The sequence below is a fragment of the Pieris napi genome, chromosome 4, assembly GCF_905475465.1.
Source record: "Pieris napi chromosome 4, ilPieNapi1.2, whole genome shotgun sequence".
Classification (NCBI taxonomy): domain Eukaryota; kingdom Metazoa; phylum Arthropoda; class Insecta; order Lepidoptera; family Pieridae; genus Pieris; species Pieris napi.
The window spans coordinates 10,431,528-10,452,222 of NC_062237.1; the positions used below are offsets into that span (position 1 = coordinate 10,431,528).

Here is a 20,695-nt window from a genome sequence, read left to right on the forward strand (position 1 = left end):
CTTTCGAAATGTTATTAATATGGGAAAGGTACGAGTCAACTTTACACCAACAAAGATATCGGTAAAGTGTTCAAGACTGAACAAAACTAGTTCGGTGGGGTCTTCTTCGTGCAGTCAGGTCAGGGAACCGGCCTGATTGGCTGCTGACCGTCCTCCTATTAGGTTACTGACCGTACATTTAATAAAAATCCTTTTGTTCATACAAGGACATTTGGATCAATCTAGAAAGGGCTGGGACAGGTTATGCTTTACATTGGTGGACTTTGTAATGCGCAAACAATCACGAGATTCCAATATTGTCGGTATGAAAATAGAAAGCGTTATAAATATGCCAGACCCCAAATAGATTGTTATTTACATTCGTTGACGTTAAGCTGTTTACTCCAATAATTTCAATATATATTAGCCAACGGCTTGCAAAAACGATTCGTATTACATTAGCGTATTGACGTTATCTACGCCTGTGACGTTGAAAGAGCGCGGGAGGCGTAACGATGGCGTGGTACCAACGCTACCGATTTGGCGTCACCAATTTTAGAAGCGTAGCTGAGCGAAAAGTTTATTTACGTGACGGTATCCCCGCCCATTCACCTGACTGTATCTCCGCGAACCAAGAAGCGACACGAATGTTATACGTCATTATTTGTAGCAATAACTACACAAATGAAATAAATACGACGTAATTTGGAACCAATTTTGACTTGAGATTTTGGCAGCATCCGCTTTATAAAAGAAAGTTTTAATTTGCAAATCCGTTTGGGAGAAATTAAGACGCAACTTGAATAAAATATATATCGATTTTTAGACATCACCAAGACCAAGGCTTACTTGGCAAAATAATTGTTTCGATTTGAATATCACATAAATCAGACTTGTCTTAAACACAATAAAACAGAAGAGTGCTTAATGGGAACATCACGTATCAATAAAACTGAATACAGAAAAATACCTACTGTTGATAAAAACATAATAAAGAAGTCCATAGACTATACACAAATTAAACAGAACTATTATTTTAAACAAAAGTATTCATGCACCTTCTTTTGTTTATTACTATGACACTTGTGTATTGTTATTGAATATAGTAGCATCTTTTCATTGTAAGACAAAGAGATCAATCTCGAGAAGTTTACTTCAAATTTATCTGGTTCAAGGAGGTTTTGAACTATTAAGTGAACGTATGTTTACCTCCTCGGATTGACTGATCATTCGAGAATAAATTCCGAATAACCTACCATTTGAAAAGTAATAAATTTTAATACATTTCATTATGACCTCAATACTTTTACATAAAGGCTGCATGAACATTGCCAAACTTGTGTGTTAGTACATTTATTTAAAGAAATTCCCTTCAAATCTGACAATGAACCGATGTCTTACAAGTTATTTCCAAGGTTTCAACACTTTGACTTTTGCCATTTGTCATGATTTCTCACGACTCATTTTAATACTAGAGATGAAGATTGTTTCACAGCGAAGTTTTAACAATATCATATGCGACAGTTCTTGAACAAAATACTTTCTAAACTCATTACTATAATGTACTTAAGTTCCTTGTATTACTGACCATTTTATTATTTTAATTATAATAATAGCTTTAGCATATTTCGCAGTTTCAATCCCCACGACGGGTTGCCCTAGACATTACTTATAAGCACCGATAAGGCCATTTGCTTCTGATCTGTTTTGCAAATAAGAAACCTAATTACTTTGGATCTACAAATAATTCTAACTGTTTATCATATTACTTGAAGTTCCTAAAGTGGTCACAATAAATTTACGTATCCTTTATGCATCTACGCAATGCACTGAGAGTGAACCGAAATAGGTTGACATCAGGTCAGTAGGTCAGGAAACAAGGCATGCTACTAACATGAGATATTGAATCGCGACCTGCGCAAACCGCAAAAATAAACGATGCGCTGACAATTTTGCACCTGCCGAGCAATCATTACACCTGAGTGAGCACTGATGATATTTCAGCGCTAAAGTATATACATACAATCATTGCAAGCAATCTTATCATTTCCTGGTAACATAGAATTAATTGTAAACAACAAAAAATTTGTAGTCATGAGTCAATTTACGAAGCCATTAAAGTGTTATGTTCGAAATATAAATCCCAAAATACCTTGGGATAAAGTAAATATCAAAACAATAGTATTTTGGAATATAGGTTACGCAAAGCTCGTGTGAACGCTTTGGAATCTTTGGCGCCAGATATTTTTAAATCCAATGACACTAAATTATTTTTACAAATATAAATCGTTGCAATATTAAAAATAACAGCACTTATAGTAACTTCCATTTGAAATCTATTTCATATTACTATAAAAGAAACTGACAACTTTCTCTAAATGATAGCTAGTAAGGAAAATTCATTTATAGAAAACGACGCAATTGAAATTTCATATTCATATGAAAGTATATTTGTGAACACATTGCCTATGAAATATTTCTGATGCCAAATGACTCACCATTTACATTCATAGAAAACCAAAGATAGAATAGTATACTTAATCAATTGTAAATGACCAATGATCTAATACGGGGGATTCACTCGTACAAAATCAAAACTAGAAAAATAAGATAAATTTATATACATAATATATTACAAAAATCTTAAGTGGATTATTTTATATGATGGCGATGTTACAAAATAGCAAATAAAGCAGTTAGCAGCTCTTGAATAACCATATTAGTGGGTGCTTGTTTGGCCTTTAATCCCGCTGATATTTAGGTTACTCTGGGGTTATGAATAAAATCACCAAAAGGTTGTAAGTTTCAGCTAAAATTGTAGTAGTCAAAAATAATTCAGTAAATAAATACAATCTACAGCCACGTGTATAAATACGTCTTAAAATAATGGCGTTGCATGCCGATTAGAATGAAGATGAGATCATGTTAATATTTAACTTACAAACAAAAGACAAATCGTGTAGACCTTGAGCTTGACCTATCAAGGAAAAAAACCAATTGCATATTGGTGACCAACAATAAATAATTAGTTGAAACAACGCGTACGCCCACGTCTTATTTCTCGCATGGTAACCGCTTGTCTGGCAGGCGATAACATCAATTTAAAACAGACTTGCTTCTAAAAGTAATGCAATACTTGTGTCATGGTTTTTGATTCTCCTAATGTTGAATACCAACCAGACATCATATTTATTATTTAAGATTGTTATTAGATTTATATAAGCTGAAATTCTGCTTAAGTAAACTCAATGATCGTTATTATGTTATCTAAAATATCATCTAGCTATACAAAATATCTTTTAACTAATTTCCTACTAGAATAAACAATAATTAATGAACAAAAAAATAGAAAATGTTACTAACTATACATTACTATGATAACATCTCTTAAATTAGTTACAATTTTAGTAGATCTACCGAACCATAAAAACTAATACCAGTTCGTTAGTTAGCGATAACATGGTCATTGTTACCAAGTCACGCCTCGTAAAATTGAAATAAAACACAAAGTCAAACAAGTTTCAGCTTACCAAAGAGAGGTCATATTGTTTGGCCAAACAATTGAATAAAATTGAAAACGATATGTCAAATAACACTATCGTGGGATAAAAGTTACCATAAACTGTTCCAATTGGATAATAAACCTATTATCAACAACAGTGCGTATTTAGTATTCAATATTTTAGACCAACGTCCGCATATATTACTCCAAATCATTACTTAAATCCCATTTCTACCAGCTGACACGGGAAACTGTTTTGCCATAAGGCATTAATGTAAATATACAGTATCAATGTAGCTTTTAAAAATCGGGGTTAGTGGTAGAAGGGTGTAAATTTAAAATCATTTGTATTTTTAAATGAATAAAATTAGGTAGGGTGGGCTACCCTTAGTATACAAAATAGTTTACGACATATTCTGAAACCTACCGAATATACACATATTTTTATGTTTCAGAGGAGTTTTAGTTCAATTATGTTCATGAACTTATGTTAGTAAAAATACCAGGACATCATAAACACCATTCATCAATTCGAAATCTTAGTATGTCTTGATTTCTTTCAAGGATGTAGGATACCTTAGGCCTAACGGAATATTCCAAGCTTTCTAGAGCCCGTCCATGGCTTACGACATCTACATACCATCATTGTTGCCTGTAGCGGTTCGTTTCCAACGTCACTTTCACTTGCGTACAAATTTCTGTGCTATATTCATAATATTGACTTTACAATAATAAAACAAAGCCGTTATTGCAACAATTTTAAACTATATACATTGCTACAAATAAATGTTAGACTTTTTGTGATGTTACTTGTAGACAAAAGGATTATAATTATAATTCTGTTATGCATGCATTGTATTTCTTCCTATATGCTTTCCTTCACCAATTTTTTGTGTACTGTGATGTGTCATCAAACCATCTTTTGCCAACTATCCCCTTGTGACACACCAGTACCTAACCACTCAGTCGCAATTTAAGCCAATAGGATCCGGCAATCTGCTAATATTGACTAAAGCTGCCTAGAATTATAACTACAGATTTTATCTTTGGATCAAGAGACAAATACACAGCTGAAGTTTCTTCAAATTAGTCCGCTATTATACCTTTTATAAGACACGTCCGATTCTTATAGATCAGACCTGTATCAAATATAAAACTTGTCAGTTTCCTTCATTACTTCCGCTGCATTTCAGGGTTTTTATAAGGTAAAACATTTTACTGCTGTTTTATTATTAAAAAAAAACAAATTCGTTGGGAAATTGTTTTCCGCAACCATATCTTTAGTAACGCAAATCTGACATCCGGTGTACATTTAAACTGAATGGACTTATGTAACAAAATGATAAATGTTTTAAACTCAGGGCTTTTGTGAGCAGTGTAGAGGAATTAGCAGATGTTAAAGCTAAATTGAGAATACTATTAAAAGAAGTAAACATTTACGCAAATTGTATAACCTTGGAGATTAACAGCAATTTAAATAACGTAACAATTTGATTAAGATAAGATAAATTTTTGTATATATAACTTAAACACAGAAGTAAAAGAGGATAAGTGTCTCTATATTGTATAGCAATGGCATTCAAGGTAATAAAAAAGGTTGTTGAACTTAACAACCAAACAACAAAAGAAAAAAAGAAAAACAAAAATACAGCATGCCATTTAGATCATTGAGCCACTTCACTAATAAAGTCTATAGAATTACTATGATCAGTATGGTACTAAAAATAAAGTACTTCATCGTTTGAGTGTTTATGATAACATAAGTAGGTATTTGTATTTTAACATATCAGAGTCAAACGCGTGACGCAGTGACCATGAACGTTTCAAATTTGGTGGAATTCAACACGTTTACAGCTTATTCATACGACAATATATGAAAAACGTAGGATATTTTATCCGCGTTTTATATAAATTATTTCTTATAAGAACAGTGAATGTATAAAATGAATGACGAATACTAAAGAAACATACGTGACAATAAATTTCCTTGAGCCCGCTCGTGGTGAAATCCCAAATTGGAACAGCTTCGCGACAAAATAGTACGTTCTATCAAAAGCACTAAACACTGCGAGTCTGCTACTGGCACAGAATATTACAACACGAGAACCAAACTAGGTAGAGTGATGTACGTTTTGACACACTTAAAAAGCAACACTCCTCGGTATCACAAAAGAATATATAAGCAATACGAAACTGGTTTTCAATTGCAAAGCTGGGGTATGCATAAAATAAAATAAAAATACAGCGTAGAACACACGAACACTTGCTTCTACTAGCGTTGCGCACTGGCGACTGAGACGACTCGCGAACCACGAATCAATGTTAGGTATTGTCGTGCCTAGTGTGCGCCCTATCTGTACACGGACGCACACAGGTCCACCAGATCGAGGGACTGTCTACCCTGGTTGGTGTTGAGCCTACCTGTTCGACTACTATCACAGATTGTTCCTTTCATACATTGACGCGAAGTAATCACGCAATTTTATCAAGCAAACCCTTTTAACCGGTCAAAAGAAAAATACAAGAATCGATATACAATAATAATAAAAAAGTGGAAAAGCTTGATTTAAACCTAATAACATTTACCTGTAGTTAGAATATAAAATTATGAAAATTTAAATAAATGAAACTCAGTCGATAAGGAAAATAAAAATGCAGTCTTGTGACTTGAAAGGTAATCAATTAATATTCGTCATGAATTATTTATAACCATTGTAACATGTCTTTGCAGATATAGTTTATAATGCAGTAAAATAAGACATTTTCTTTTATACTTTGTAGACCATATAAAGCACAAAATAACTGTTCAAAAGGGTGTTACGTTTTTAGAAAAAAAACGCTATTTTTGGAAATTCGCGTCAATAATCGTTTTTTATCAATAGATAATAAAAATGTGTTTATTACTGATGAGGTCACTAATCCAGCAATAGCAATAGTATGAAAACAAAAACAATATTAATGTAATCACTAAAAACCTAAGTTTTATGAAGCAGTTTTACTTACAAAATAATTCGCATACAAAGCGCAGTGCTATTAAATTCATAAAATTATTTTACATCATTACAAATCGATTTTACACAGTTTTTATGGATTTGTTCAAAATTCTAATATAAACTATCGTATAATTTAGTTGTTTTATATATTGGTTTTACCTAGACTAGATTGTATCCTTCGGTAAAACGGTGCAATAACACTAAATTTTTTTTTAAGAATAAGATCTTATACATATATATTTAAAACTTATAAACGAACTTTAAATATGCATCACAAATCAACAAAACACCGATACTGCTACGTGAAACATCTAAAATATTACTAAAAATGCGTTAATTTAAATCATTTAACTGGCCTTTCTTATTTAAGAGTATAATAAAAAATTACCTCGTTAAATTGTTGAATATGATTTCCGCAGATGTCTCCGCTAAGTCCAGTGGACGTGCGGCGCGCACCTGAGATCATCATGATTTAAATCAAGACTGCCGTCAAGACGTCTGAACGACTGATAACCGTATCATTAGATAACATATCCAGTTCTTTGTGCTTTATCAATAGAAAATATAATAACAAACGCTGTATAATCTAAAACATGCCATTGATTAAATAATTAGGTAATTTATATTTCAATATGGTGCCCTTCAACATCGCTGATACATTTTATTGCAGTTTACTAAACTATTGGAAACTGAAAGGAGTTCAATGACCTGAGCTTCCTTAAAACAGTAGTTATGGGGTATCCTTACAGGTGCATCCATCGTACATTATTTCTATATTAATCAAATCGACGTCTTTGAAGAATTGTCTATAATCTATATGAAGCTCTTTCAGAAGCACAATATTTTAACAATAATATTAATATTTGGGCATACTTAATATGAGATATACGTAAATATTATAAATTAAAAATATTTACACAACTTTATTAAGGTAACTCATAATCCGACTTATCTTGTGTGTAAAGTCTTAGGTATTACACAAAAACAAATAATTTTTATTAACAAAGTAATATTCCATTGCATACTGTTGTATTCTTTTTTAGAAAATAATAAATTAATATGTAAAGTTAATATTTAAATCTTTTAAAATAAATATTGATATTATCCTAAATTTCCGACGAATTAATCATGTCTCTTTGGAGCTCGCACACACTATTTACCAGGAAGAAATTCTTACTTTCGTTCAAACTGTATTGATTGATTTATTCTAAGATTCAGAGTAGCGATGTCTACGACTGTCATGCCATATACGTATTGGGTATGGCTCGCATAATTAAATTAGATTCAATCAAACTAATTATATATATTTGTAACTATGTACTATAACATCGACTACCAGTTACCAGTTCCCAAATCAAGACCAAGCGAAAGCGGGCAAGAGGAACTGGAAAGAAACTCTCCTAAAAGAGTGATGTTTCAGTTCTTTATTTACTTGTTTGAGGTTATAATTCAGTACAAACATTTTCGGGGATCGAAATTAAAATTTTCTAAATTTGCCTGGGGAGGAAAAATTTAACATCGATTTTAAGAAGGAAATGTTAACTGCAAGTATCTTCAATTAAAATAACATGTTCCAAAAAATTTCCTGTTACATATTTTCGAAATTGTGACTAACGCATAAGGATTTAGAGCATTTATTAATCAATTAACCTTGGCGTATCGGTGAAATAAAATTGAATTCGCGTGCCAAACAAGTGTTATCAAAAAAATTATCATACAATGATTTAACGACATCCTTAATATTGTTATCAGTGTTAAAACAAATTTGTATGAATAATTATTATCTAAAAACAAGAAATATTACGTTGGTTTAGATGCGTATTCAACATAATATGGTTTAATATCTATCTTAAGTCCCCTATAACCTCGACGTCCGTCGTTCCACAACTGAGCGTTTTTAAAGGCAGTAGCCGCGTAATACTGGATCCAGCTACCCACTTAAGTATTTCCAAACCAATTCGACTTAGGATCCTTCAAGAAAAGAGCGTACCAATTCTTTAAAGGCCGGCAACGCGAGCCCTCTGGCATTGAGTGTCCATGGGCGGTATCACTTAGCATCAGATGAGCCTATTGCCCATTTTCGTCCTGTTCTATAAACTACAAATAAGACTGTATAAATGGCTAATCCTTTTACTTCTTCATATTTCAATTAAATTGTGTGTACCAAGGGGTATGAAAGTTAGTCAGAACTCAAACGTTTAAGTTTGATTTTATTTAAAAAAATATATATATGTGTACATAAGATATATATGCTGAACTTTGAATGGTATCTTTATAACAACGTATTCTTATCTATCATTTTATGTGATGTAATAGACACTGCACTGGAAACATCCATCGAATTGCTTATACAAAATGCACGAATGCTCTAAATTCTAACCAATTCAAGGTTTGAATCAGTATTGAAAGGACAAATTGAATTCCAATTGGAGCCAAGGCTGCATAGTAACGCAAGAACCATTATTTATTCCCCTGCCTTAGAAATACTTAGAAATCATTAAAATCAAAGAAAACCTCCAAAACGCATATTAGGCCCTATATCACAAAGAGATAGAGTACAAGACAAACGAACGAAGTCTTTCTTTCGTAATTATTTACAGTCAAACAGAAAAATAAAAACAAAACTAGTGCGCATTATTTCCGCATTTACACCTCTCCATACGAACGGAAATAATCAAAACCACAAACAAACCAATTCTGAATCTGGACGAGGGCCTACGAAAACATCAGCCGAGCTATTTGAGGCAACACTTAGTAGAAGCTAGCTATGAAAGTAAACAAAACTACTATGATAAACAATATAATTCACGGTCGATAGTAAGATTTACTATTTGCCATCCCTAGGGAAAAGAATATTGCCTAGCTAGAAATGAGGGTAGATGATTACCCGCCTCTACATAAAGCTTTATATGCAAGGGTTGGAGCTATGCATAATTTAGCGTTGAAACCACAACGTTACATCACAAGGCAAGCTAGAGGGGTTGATGTAATAATTATACCTGGATGGCTGGAAAATATTATCAATTAAAATGCATTCAGCGTTCAAGTATTACGTAACGAATTTGGGGGGGGGGGTCCGTTTGTAAAACGTTACTATGCGGAGCGGGGATTAAATTACGCGTTATTGTTGATATTATTTTCGACTTTGCATTACTTTACACCACATAATGGTAACTTTTAGTTATAAATAATAATAATTAATAATAATTTTTATTAATCAGACAAATACAGTCCATTGATTGATTAGTGAGTTAGTAACAATAGTTTCTTAAGATCTATGTTAGAGAATTAGTAAAAATAAGGAAAAAGTAGTTAAATAAAAACTATCACGTACAAAGCCCTGCGGAGATGTCGGAGCAGTGTCGTAAATAGGGGCACTCCATTCTTTCGACTATCATCCGTAAGATGTTGCTGGAGCTGCCCCGCACCCGGCGCACCAAAGAAGCGCACCGCTTTCGCATAGTGGCGAAAAAGCAATCCACCCGCGCCTCTGCAAACATTCTTGATGCACTGCAGAAGCGAGGCAGCCCCAGCAACATCCTAAATGCGTTATTATACTGCACCCGAAGCGAGTTGTATGTTTGTCGAGTAAAACTGGCCCATAGGCTGCACGTGTAGAAGTTAGTGCAATATGCTCTGAATAATGTGACTTTTACGTCATGAGAACAACGTACAAACCTACGAGCCAGCATATTTGCTCTCACCGACAACGCTCTTCGTTCTCTCTCTATATCGCCATTATCTTTGAGGTCGGGGAGTAGGACGTGCCCAAGGTATTTAAACTTACTAACTCGCTGTAAAACACAGTTGTTAATAGTAACCGTCGGCACATTTTGTAGTCTCCTCCTCCCTGACTCAAACACCATCACTTGGCTTTTCTTGGCATTATAGATAAGACCATGGGATGCAGCATATTTTTCACAAATAGCTAATAATTTTCTTAACCCGCAGACAGAAGCGCTAAGCAGCACCATGTCATCAGCATAGCTTAAATTGTTAAGGTTAACGCCATCTACGTTACAGCCAATTCTGGTGCCGGTTAACTCCTCTATCAGCTCATTTACATACAAGTTAAAAAGTATGGGAGAAGTCAACCCACCTTGCCTCAACCCACACTCCATCCTATACGGATCTGACAGGACACCCTCCCAACGCACACTATTGACCTGACTTTTGTACCAATATTTAAGAATATTTATGGTATCCTGTGGTAGATGGATTTTTTCAAGTTTTTTCCAAAGCAGATCATAGGAAACAAGGTCAAATGCCCTGGACAAATCCAAAAAACATGCGAAGACAGGCGTCTTACGTTTAACATAATAGTTAATAGTATGCTTAAGACTCAAAATAGCACTATCTGTGGACAGCCCAGGTTTAAAACCAAATTGGTTATCGTGTGGCTTTATATATTTACTTAATTGAGTGTTAAGCACACCATCAAACACTTTTGATATAATGGTTGCCAGAGATATAGGCCTGTAGTTATGAATATCGGCGAGATCGCCTGTCCTATTTTTAACTCTTGGAACTACAATACTACTTATCATATCTCTAGGCATGTAACTATGCGCTATGCAAGCATTAAATAGAAGAAATAGAACACGAGGCAAGTGTGGGCCTGCAAACTTTAGATGCTCGATGCTGAGACCGTAAAGAGTCACTGGGTGGTCACGAAACGTTTTACTATTGGGTACAGAAACACGTTACGGCGCGTTACATGGGGGTCAATAATCTCCAAAAATTGCGTGACGTAATACTTGAAAATAATAATTTCAGATTTCCAATTATATAGTGCCTTATTTTGGTCACTAATCATAAAACTGGTCAAAATATTTTTTTCTACCAAATCTACAACACAATGATTAGTTATTTTATTCAAGAAAATCCCACGCTTAATTCCACATCAAAAATTCCTAATAAATTCTGGAAAGGTCTAACACCTACGCATTGGGCGGTGCTTTTCAGCAATCCTCCGCAGTGTTCCACCCACACACTTTGCAACCTACGTTTATTCATACCCCCACGCTATCTTTCAATATAAACTTCGTTTAGTGACGTCATGATTTCTGTAAAACATCCCTTAGGTATTGTTTCGGGAAGTTACGAAAGTTTATTTTAATTAATATCAATCTTCACGAGCACATACATAGTACTTTCACCTTATCGCCAAGAATAATATTTATTTATTTGAGAGAGAGCATTTTATGTATGGGAAATAAAATAATATTCATCTTCCGCATTTGCCCTTTTTCTTGATAAACTCAAACTCAAACTCAAAATATCTTTATTCAAGTAGGTAACCAAGTACACTTTTGAATAGTCAAGTTAAATTAATCGTAAATTTACATTTACTACCAGTTCGCAAGTCAAGGGCGTAGAGCGGGTAAGAAGAACTGGCAAGAAACTTTCCGCCACTCTTTTTAATCGCCAAGTATTGTCATACAAATTGTTTGAACTAACCGAGGAGGAAATGCTATTTGCGCATTCCCCGCACGACCTGGGCCTCTACTCACACCAGGCATCCTGTGCTACTCAAAGCCGGGTGAGCAATAACCATTGTAACATTCCTCGCATGCATCCCGCCCTACTGTATGACTCCCGGGGTCGACTTCGCATTTTACCAGAGCCAAGAGCTTTCGCTTTAGGTAGATGGATGTAGATCTAGGTCTAGACGATTCAACCTAGTTTTCTTTCACAGGACAAGGGTATATCTAACACCTGATTATCTTATACACACTCTCATACAATGATTGTAACCCTTCTCTTCTGTTATACCGACTATTTTCGTTAGTGAAAATAAATAGACCCCAAAGACCAATACCACTTTTTAGAGGCTCAGAATCTATTATGGAACTACGAGCAGAAGTACGAAATCAATTATATTTAATAAAATTGCAAAGTAAACCAACTGAAACTGCTTTCAGACTGCAACGGGATGAGTAAGCTGTCATTTTAACGATGACATATCTGGCGATGATATATATGAAACAAATTTATTGAAATTAAAAAAGTACTGTGTGTATTCCTATAGACCTTCAATGACGTTGAATAACTCCTTTTCTGTGTTATTGATCTTTTCAAGGATTTGTGCGCATCACAATGACGTACTTAGCACCTTGTGGCGATATATATTATTATAATATGTTTAATAATAGTACTAGATAATTTAAAAAAAACCAGTGACGGTATAACTCTTGGTCATAGCCTCTGTATGTTTCGTGAAAAAAATTAAAGTGATCAGCCTTCTGTGCCTGAGATATGCTGTCTCACTTTTTGGGTCTATGGCATGCCGGTTGCGCAAATATATCGTAAATTCGATTGGTGCACAGCTGGGGCTTCGATCGTATGACCCCAGGAGAGTTGCACTCTGGAGCCACTAAGGGAGTGTTCAAATATTATGTAACGAATTCTTCCTCTTGTAAAATGTTACGATGCGGGGCGGGGATTGAATTACGCGTTATTGTTAAAATTATTTACATTTTCCAGTACTTTACACCACGCAATGGTAACTTTTAGGTACCTATAAAGAGTCACTAGGTGGTCACGAAACGTTTTACTATACTTGGGGGAGGGGGTCAATAATCACTTATAATACAATCAAATTATATAATATAATGCAAACAAATATAGTCGTCATGACGACTATATTTGTTTGCAGGGAACCTTGAGGGAAATGCCAGATAATTTTGAAGCTCGTGTGGTATTCGGGGGATTATTTTTCCGACCCAAATGTCGGCCAATAGAATTGCACCATGAGACGAAATGTACAGTTAACAAATAAGAATTTCATAATGAATAAAACAACTACTTAATACTTTTCTTGAAGCAACGACCAGAGAAAATTTTCAAAAAATTATCAGTATAATACCATGTAGGTTGTACCACGTGACGTCAAATGGTGCAATTCTATTGGTCGATATTTGGGTCGGAAAAATAATCTCCAAAAATTACTAGGTTATTTCATTAAATATTACAGCATCTTACAGAAACGCCCTTTTCCTAGCACAGATTTTTCAAGGTCGACACTCGTCGCATTGCGTAATAGGATTTTCCCCCGACAACATTTACGAAAGGTTAAATTAATCAGAATTAGGGTTCATACAACTTTTCAAGGAAAATTTCTCGAATATGTAGACAATTTACTTTGAAAGAAACCTGGTTAATTTGTTTTCCGCTAATAGCATTCTTTGTGACCGAAATATAGACGATCGGCATTCCAACTGAGCAAAGTAAGCTCCACAAACAAACATATTTATTAACTAAAAAAATCCAAAATCGTTGCGCATTTTGCCTCTCCATTAATACCTTGATTTTATTAGTATTTCTGCTACTGTGTTTTTACAAGTACCACGATTATTCCCGTAGGCAGAGACCACGGATCTCCACTTGTCCTGACTCCTGGAATACCTCTCTCGCGTCATCCACTTTCTTGACACTCACCAACTATGTTGGTCGGTTATGAGTACTTATAACTTGTCCCTTCTCTAGTACCTCCTGAATTTGGTCCAAGTATGTACGACTAGGCCTACCCAATCATATTTCACCATCAACGGCTGCTTTGTATATCCTACTTGTTAACCGATTTTCATTTATCCGTTCTACATAGCTAATGTAATATTAGCACCAATTTGCTACTTTACCAAAGCGATGTATCAACGCGGTGTGTGCGTACCTCACGCAGTCACGCGCCTCTATATTTATAATGCGCAACAAACTACACAAATGTGTTTAAATTTTCAGCTGAAGCGATAATAAAAGATGTCAATAAACCAAAATCAGCGTCATATTTATACTTTTAAATACGTTATTCAAATGTTATTGTTAATTCAAGTGCAAAAAGGTAGAGTTTTTATAAATTTATGATTTTAAAAATATACTCGCGAGTCGACTTTTGCATTATATGTCAAGAGTAAATAAAATATCTTTTTCTGCGCTGTTTGTTAATTATTTCAGTATTCATAAGAAATATAACACTCATTCTCTTCAGTTCTTCAAAGTAAAATTATCGAACAAGTTCACGATCACTCAAACATGAATGTCAAGAAGCGCAGAAGACCTATCGAGTAATAGAAACGAACAATGCCAAGTTTCAAGTGGACTGGGAAAGACCTCGGCCTTGCTAGAGTGCGTAGGGTATAGCGTAACGGTGACGTCACAGGCCTTGGCGGTTTGTCATGCGCAAGAGGAACATACTTAGTGCCTACTGCCTTCAGACTGGTTGTCACCACGTAGGTCTACAACCGGACGACCTAGATTGGAAATCTTCCCTATACATAAACTATTTATTACTAATTATTCAACTATTAGAATTATGTATTAGAAACGTCTTTGTTGCTCTCTCACTTCCCTTTTGAAACGTCCCTTGTTGAAAAGATCTTTAACTGTTTATCAAATATATTATCATAATTTCGCGTTTATAATCGTATACGGTTTCGTTGTTAATTGTATTGCATTACGATATCATTTATAGCTAAATTCTAAAATGATATTTCCGGTGTAATTCTCAAAACATACTCAATTTCTCACGTGATTACTCATAATATTTTGAAGTTCTATGTATACTTCTAATATAACGCAACCTCGATTCGTATTATTTGGGAGCGAAAAGCGTTCGACTTAGTATGTATGTGAAAAGAAATTTCAAGTTTTCAAAAGTACATATTGCCATTATGGAACTCCGTATTTCTTCGTTTAGGGAATTTGACCTTCCCTAATTCATCCAACAGCTAGTTTTAATATTATACCGAAAAATTAACTACATATTTTTATTAGTTATTATGGAATAAGGGTCCCCGCACATGGGCCACCGGCCACAACCACAAAACGCCGCCACTGGCATATTTCCTGTAATTTTCATACATTTTATGGACTCGCCGCACACGGTTGAAGCCGGTGGCGGCCACACGCTACAAATCGTCGCAGCTTGCTTCTTGTGGCTCGCACCGGCCACTAAACGCCGACACAAAAAGCCGCCACACGCGACTCGCGCGATTCCGCGCCCCTCTCTCCCTTACCTCAGTTAACCTGAAGTCGATGGTAACGCACGCACGTAGTCTGTGTTTCATATAGGTAGATAAATATGGGTATATGTAGAATTATTTATATCAGAGATACAATCCCGTCCTGCGATTTGGGATTCAAAAAGTGATAGTTTTAGTAATAGAGGAGAAAAAGTGAAGGCCTGGGAAGAAATCTCGTGTTACTAGCCTACCTGTATTTTGTATATTTTCGAGTCCCACTATTTTCAAAGTGTGACGAAAATTGAAACCATCCCTTTTGCGAATAAAATTGTGCAAAATGCAACAAGATTTCACAATGTCTTCTGAGAAATGAAGAGAAGTGTTTAATAGGCGATGTAATATTCTCCATTTGTTTGCTAGTACGCCGAAGGTACACTCAATGCAACGTCTGGCACGGCTTAACCTATAATTGAAAACTTTTTTGTCCAAATATTTTCTAGAATATGGCCTCATCATATTTTCACTGAGGCCAACTGCTTCATCATGTATAGTTCAATGGTTGTTGATTACCGACCTGTCGTGGTGAGGGGATATTTAATGTCTTTCTGTGTATCCAATAACTATGGTTTCGCCTTCTACGACGACGTCTTTATATCAAAAGTAGCGCAATTAAACCTTCTTCGTCAGAGTACATTATAATACTGCAGGCAAGGGTTAAAAAAAGTAGCAGCCACCGACCGCAAGTGTCGACCACCGGCCACAAGTGGCTGTCGCGCGCTTCAGCTACCTTTGTAGCCGCTTCTAGCTTCTCGTGGCGGCGTTTGTGGCTGTGGCGTGTGGCCCGTGTGCGGCGACAGTAAGACCACGAGAAATAATATCCTTCGGGATGTAGTTCAAAAGAGACGTTACCACATCACGAACAGGTATTGAAGGATTCGACGTATTTAGAATTAAGATCCATCCATCCATCAAAGTGTAGATCCATATTTCTAATCTTATAGGATACACTACACTATTAGTATCGTTCGTTTAAAATATAGCCACGTATAAATAGCACCACAACGCATTATTTTCTAGAATACATTGATTGAATATCAAGCACGTAACAATAGAGTATCGGAATAGACATTTATTGATTGACTTTATCCATAACACACGTGCAGCCTTTTTTTTTCAAATTTCTTAGCAAGTCTGTAGTAGGTGTTTCGGTTTTAAACAGATATTGGAATTTGGCTTAAATCTAATCTTATTAAGCCTAAACACGAGTCTTCCTCTGATTTACGTATATTTTCTGTCACATCTGCAAACGTGAAATAAACTGTGAAATTCTATACATTTTCTTTAAAGCTAACCATGCCATCGAACTTTGACTTTTTATTCGCAAAAGCCGGGCATTCCATCGTCATCCCTGTCGATGTTCTGGCAATATTCCAAAAAAATGTAATAAACAGCAAGCACGGGCGCCAGATAGTCGATATAACAGTAAGCGATCATGACGGAAATAGTGCACTTTCAGTAAAATTCATTGCTTATAAATACACCAGGCGATAAATACATGAGTTTGAGGTGACACATTCCATGTGAATATATTTTTGATGGGTCTGCCAGCTGCGATAAATTGTTAAGGTTATTTTCTACTTTAATATTTTTAATGAGAAAATCTGGCATTTTAAATAGAAGCACAACGCGGTTATACGCGAAGTTGTTAAAAGTGTATGTTTTTTTTATAGTATATGGGCAAACGAACAGGCGGGTCACTTTGAATACTAATAACAGCCGCCCATGGACACCTCTAACGCCCGGCATTGTGTTGCCGACCTTTTAGGGAATGATACACTCTTTCTATATCCATAGATGGGCACTAAACACACTACGTACATTAATTTATATAAATCTATATTATCTAATAGTATTTTATTTCTTAATTAAAAGGTTTAATCAGATTTCACAATCGAGCAAATCTGTGGAAAAGTCACATCGAATTAACAAATTGCAAGAGCAAGGTGCCAGGAATGTGTAAAGTTTAAATAGCTATTAAAATATTAAATGCAAAACACGTGAGACATTTACGAATATAAATTTCCGACAATCAGTGACTAAAGTTTTCCAGGAATTACTCACACTTGGAAGTCCAAAGAAAGTCACGTGAAATTAATTAGTTATTTCATATAATGTTATTGGCAAAGTTATCAGGTTGTTCCTAAAGCAGTAAGAATTCTGTAAAACATTTTCTATTAAATGGTTGTAATATTCTTTTGAATAACTAAATATTTTTCCCATTTATAAAGTTGGTAAATAGAAATGAATTTAATTTCAAGTAAAAATGTAATTGTGTTTCATTACTAATGTTAAAAATAACAAGGATTTAAGTCAGCTCGATGAATCTTGTGTTAGCAGAGAGAATAAGGGATGTGCAAGATGAAGGGTCAACATCACAATTTTCCTATGACAAATTTACCATGACAATGACATGACAATTGCTCAATCAGGAACACAATAAAGACAAATGACCATGCGTCAGACCGCGACGTGAGTTAAGTTTCCGTGTGGCTGTAACTTTTCCTTGTGGCTGGCATCATCAGGAAATTAAAGATAAACATACCAAATCAATTTGAAACGGAAAATGATTAGACAAGATCTAACTTTAAGAACTGTAGTATTTTTTTAAAAGTACTTTTATAAGTCATTTTTAAATATATATTGTGGGATAACAATTGCTTAGTGGCGGTATTGCTGTGGCAGTATTGCTGTGGTGGTATTGCTGTGGTGGTATTGTTGTGGTGGTAATATGAAACATCTTATGACTAGGGCATAGGATAGAACATGGACTATATAAAAAAGAAAATCTCTGTTACCATGTGAATGGATAATAATATTCATTAACAAATTCTTTAAAAGCAAAATTTTATATTGTTGTGATTCACACGACTTTCCCACATCCATATTGGGAACAGTAGTGATTTTGGCACGCTGCCATATCTACAATAGGGATGGACAACGCTGTTTATCTATCTTTCGACACTAACCCATAATATATTGTGGGTGCTATAACAGTGTCAATTAAATTTTATTTACAAACTCAAAGTTCATCCAAGATTGTTATTGTTATTGACTTAAATCATTATATAATCATTAAATCAACAATAATGATAAAACTATATGAGCATACAGGGTTTTGTTAGAGATATTATGATTGTACAATGTACATATAATTAGTTATTATTGGGACAGAGGGATTTACATTAAAACACTTTTGTGTGACAAAAACTGTTACAGAAGGCTCTCTGTTATGGAGCATCAAGCGCCGAGGAATAAATAAATACAATACGGAATGAAGATGAAATCTTGCACTGACTCTAACCCATATTTTGAAATATTTGTTTACCAAACAAACTTTATTAGTTTACCAAACAAACTTTAATTGTTTAACAAACAAAAACATTTTACAAAATATAGATTTTTATAAAAAACACCTTTGAATGTAAACAATTATTCTACAAGATGCCAACTATGTCATCATAAGCTATTTGATCTGGACATAATCGTAATTTACAATTGTTTTGAAGTACTCAAATATTGCATTAAAATAATAATTCTAAACTAAAATATTGATCATGTATAAAAAGTAACTGCTCCATTTACATAAATATATATGACACTAGAAAGTTTATTTGTAATCAGTGATGTAAACATAAAAGTTACCATTATTAGTACATTTGTGTAAAGCAGTTAAAAGGTTTTTTATAAAAAAAATATAATCACAAAAATTATGCTCAAATTGTTATAATTGTTTTAATAAGATAAATGGAGATTTTAAGTAAAATAATAGTAGTAGCAATATCAAAACTCAGTTACATACAGCAACATTTGGTATGCATCACATTCTTCCAGTTCAAACTAATAATCTAACATATACCCTGTCAATTAACTGTAATAGAACTAAATTACTTGTGACGGCACATCACAAAATTACCAATTGCTAACATACAACAATGAACTCAGTAAAGTATTGTAATAATAACGAAACTTTTGTAGCAGTTAAGTTCAATACCTCAATCGTTGACTATTGTGGTATTAATCTGTACATATGTAGGAATTGAGACAATACATAATCAAATAGCCTCTAAATAATAGTTAAAGTACTCCTTAAATACAATTTTAGAACTTACCTAATTTCTTCTATTTCAATACACGCTGTAATATACACTATATTGTTTTTAATAGTCACCAAAAAACCACTTGATTTTCACGAATACACTTCAAAATCCATAAGCTAAGACAGCTGGTACCTTTTAAAGGGACATCAAAAATGTTTTTTTTTTTAAATAAATATACGGTTAATATCGATTATCGAGTAAGGTAACGACTAACGATACAGTCAGTTATTTCAAGGATATAAAAATTAAAGACGGATTTAAATTTTCATCAAATTTTTCTAGGAATGTGGAATCGAAAAACGCAAAATGGACAATTAATAATTCATAATTTTTGGCAGTGACAGTTGACATTAGCACTTAGCAGTCATTTATATAGATTTAAAATTCTAGAACATGAATAAGCTAAGCATTGAAACCGCGCTATAGCTATAAAACGAAGAAATATGTTGGTCCTTTATTTTCTAACGCCATCCATAACACCAAAAAAAACAACAACGTTTTTCGACTGACGAATTTTAATTTACGTAAATAGGCAGTAGTTATCTTCCGGCTTAGTATCGTTCTTTGTCGACATTTTTTATCGAGAAAATTCAATATCGAGCTGTATAATAAGTTTTAGTTATTATACAGCTCGATATTGAGTAGTATTTTTTTTGTTATTTACAGAATTCATCATATTATTACTATCATTAAATTCTGTACTGATTTTAAGTGAAAAGTATGGTTAAATCGGTTTTCATTGGATCTGTATCTTCGTTTGACCTAGAGCTTAGCTAGTTTAACCAAATATAAAGGCAAGTAAAATATAGGTAGTGACCAAATTTCTCAACAAAAACGGAAAACGTAAATTACGACAGTTTTCGATTATTTGTTTATTGCAACAACTTTAACAATTATATAAGTGTGTAAACTTATTTGTTTATTTATTATTTCGTTTCAACCTGTATGGTATTTCTAACAAATAATATAAATAGGATTTATTGAAGAGATTAATTTAACATACAAGATGATTAATTAAATTTTTTTCAAATTCCAGCAATACTTTAAAATTAAAATTTCGTGAATGACATCTTATCGTCTTCAAATGACCAATAGACGTTTTTA

The 20,695-nt window shown here is 34.1% G+C and overlaps 1 protein-coding gene and 1 long non-coding RNA gene across 4 annotated transcripts in view; one reads left to right on the forward strand and one right to left on the reverse strand.

Moving 5' to 3' along the window:
* Window positions 1-19,909, reverse strand: part of LOC125048692 (inositol hexakisphosphate kinase 2) — a 36,638-nt gene extending 16,729 nt beyond the window's left edge. Inside the window, exon 1 of one of the 3 annotated variants that reach the window (XM_047647519.1) lies at window positions 19,604-19,909. Coding sequence is in view for 1 of the 3 variants with exons in the window: in XM_047647517.1 (XP_047503473.1) it covers window positions 6,863-6,943 (81 nt within the window). In the remaining 2 variants the exon portion in view is untranslated. Of the gene's footprint in view, window positions 1-5,452; window positions 5,792-6,862; window positions 6,969-19,603 lie in introns of those variants that run through there. The other 2 variants (XM_047647517.1, XM_047647518.1) reach the window with 2 other exon arrangements.
* Window positions 5,924-7,086, forward strand: LOC125048693. Its single transcript, XR_007116859.1, has 2 exons — window positions 5,924-6,155; window positions 6,894-7,086. It is a non-coding gene; the product is annotated as an uncharacterized LOC125048693 (long non-coding RNA).
* Window positions 19,910-20,695: the final 786 nt, after the last annotated feature.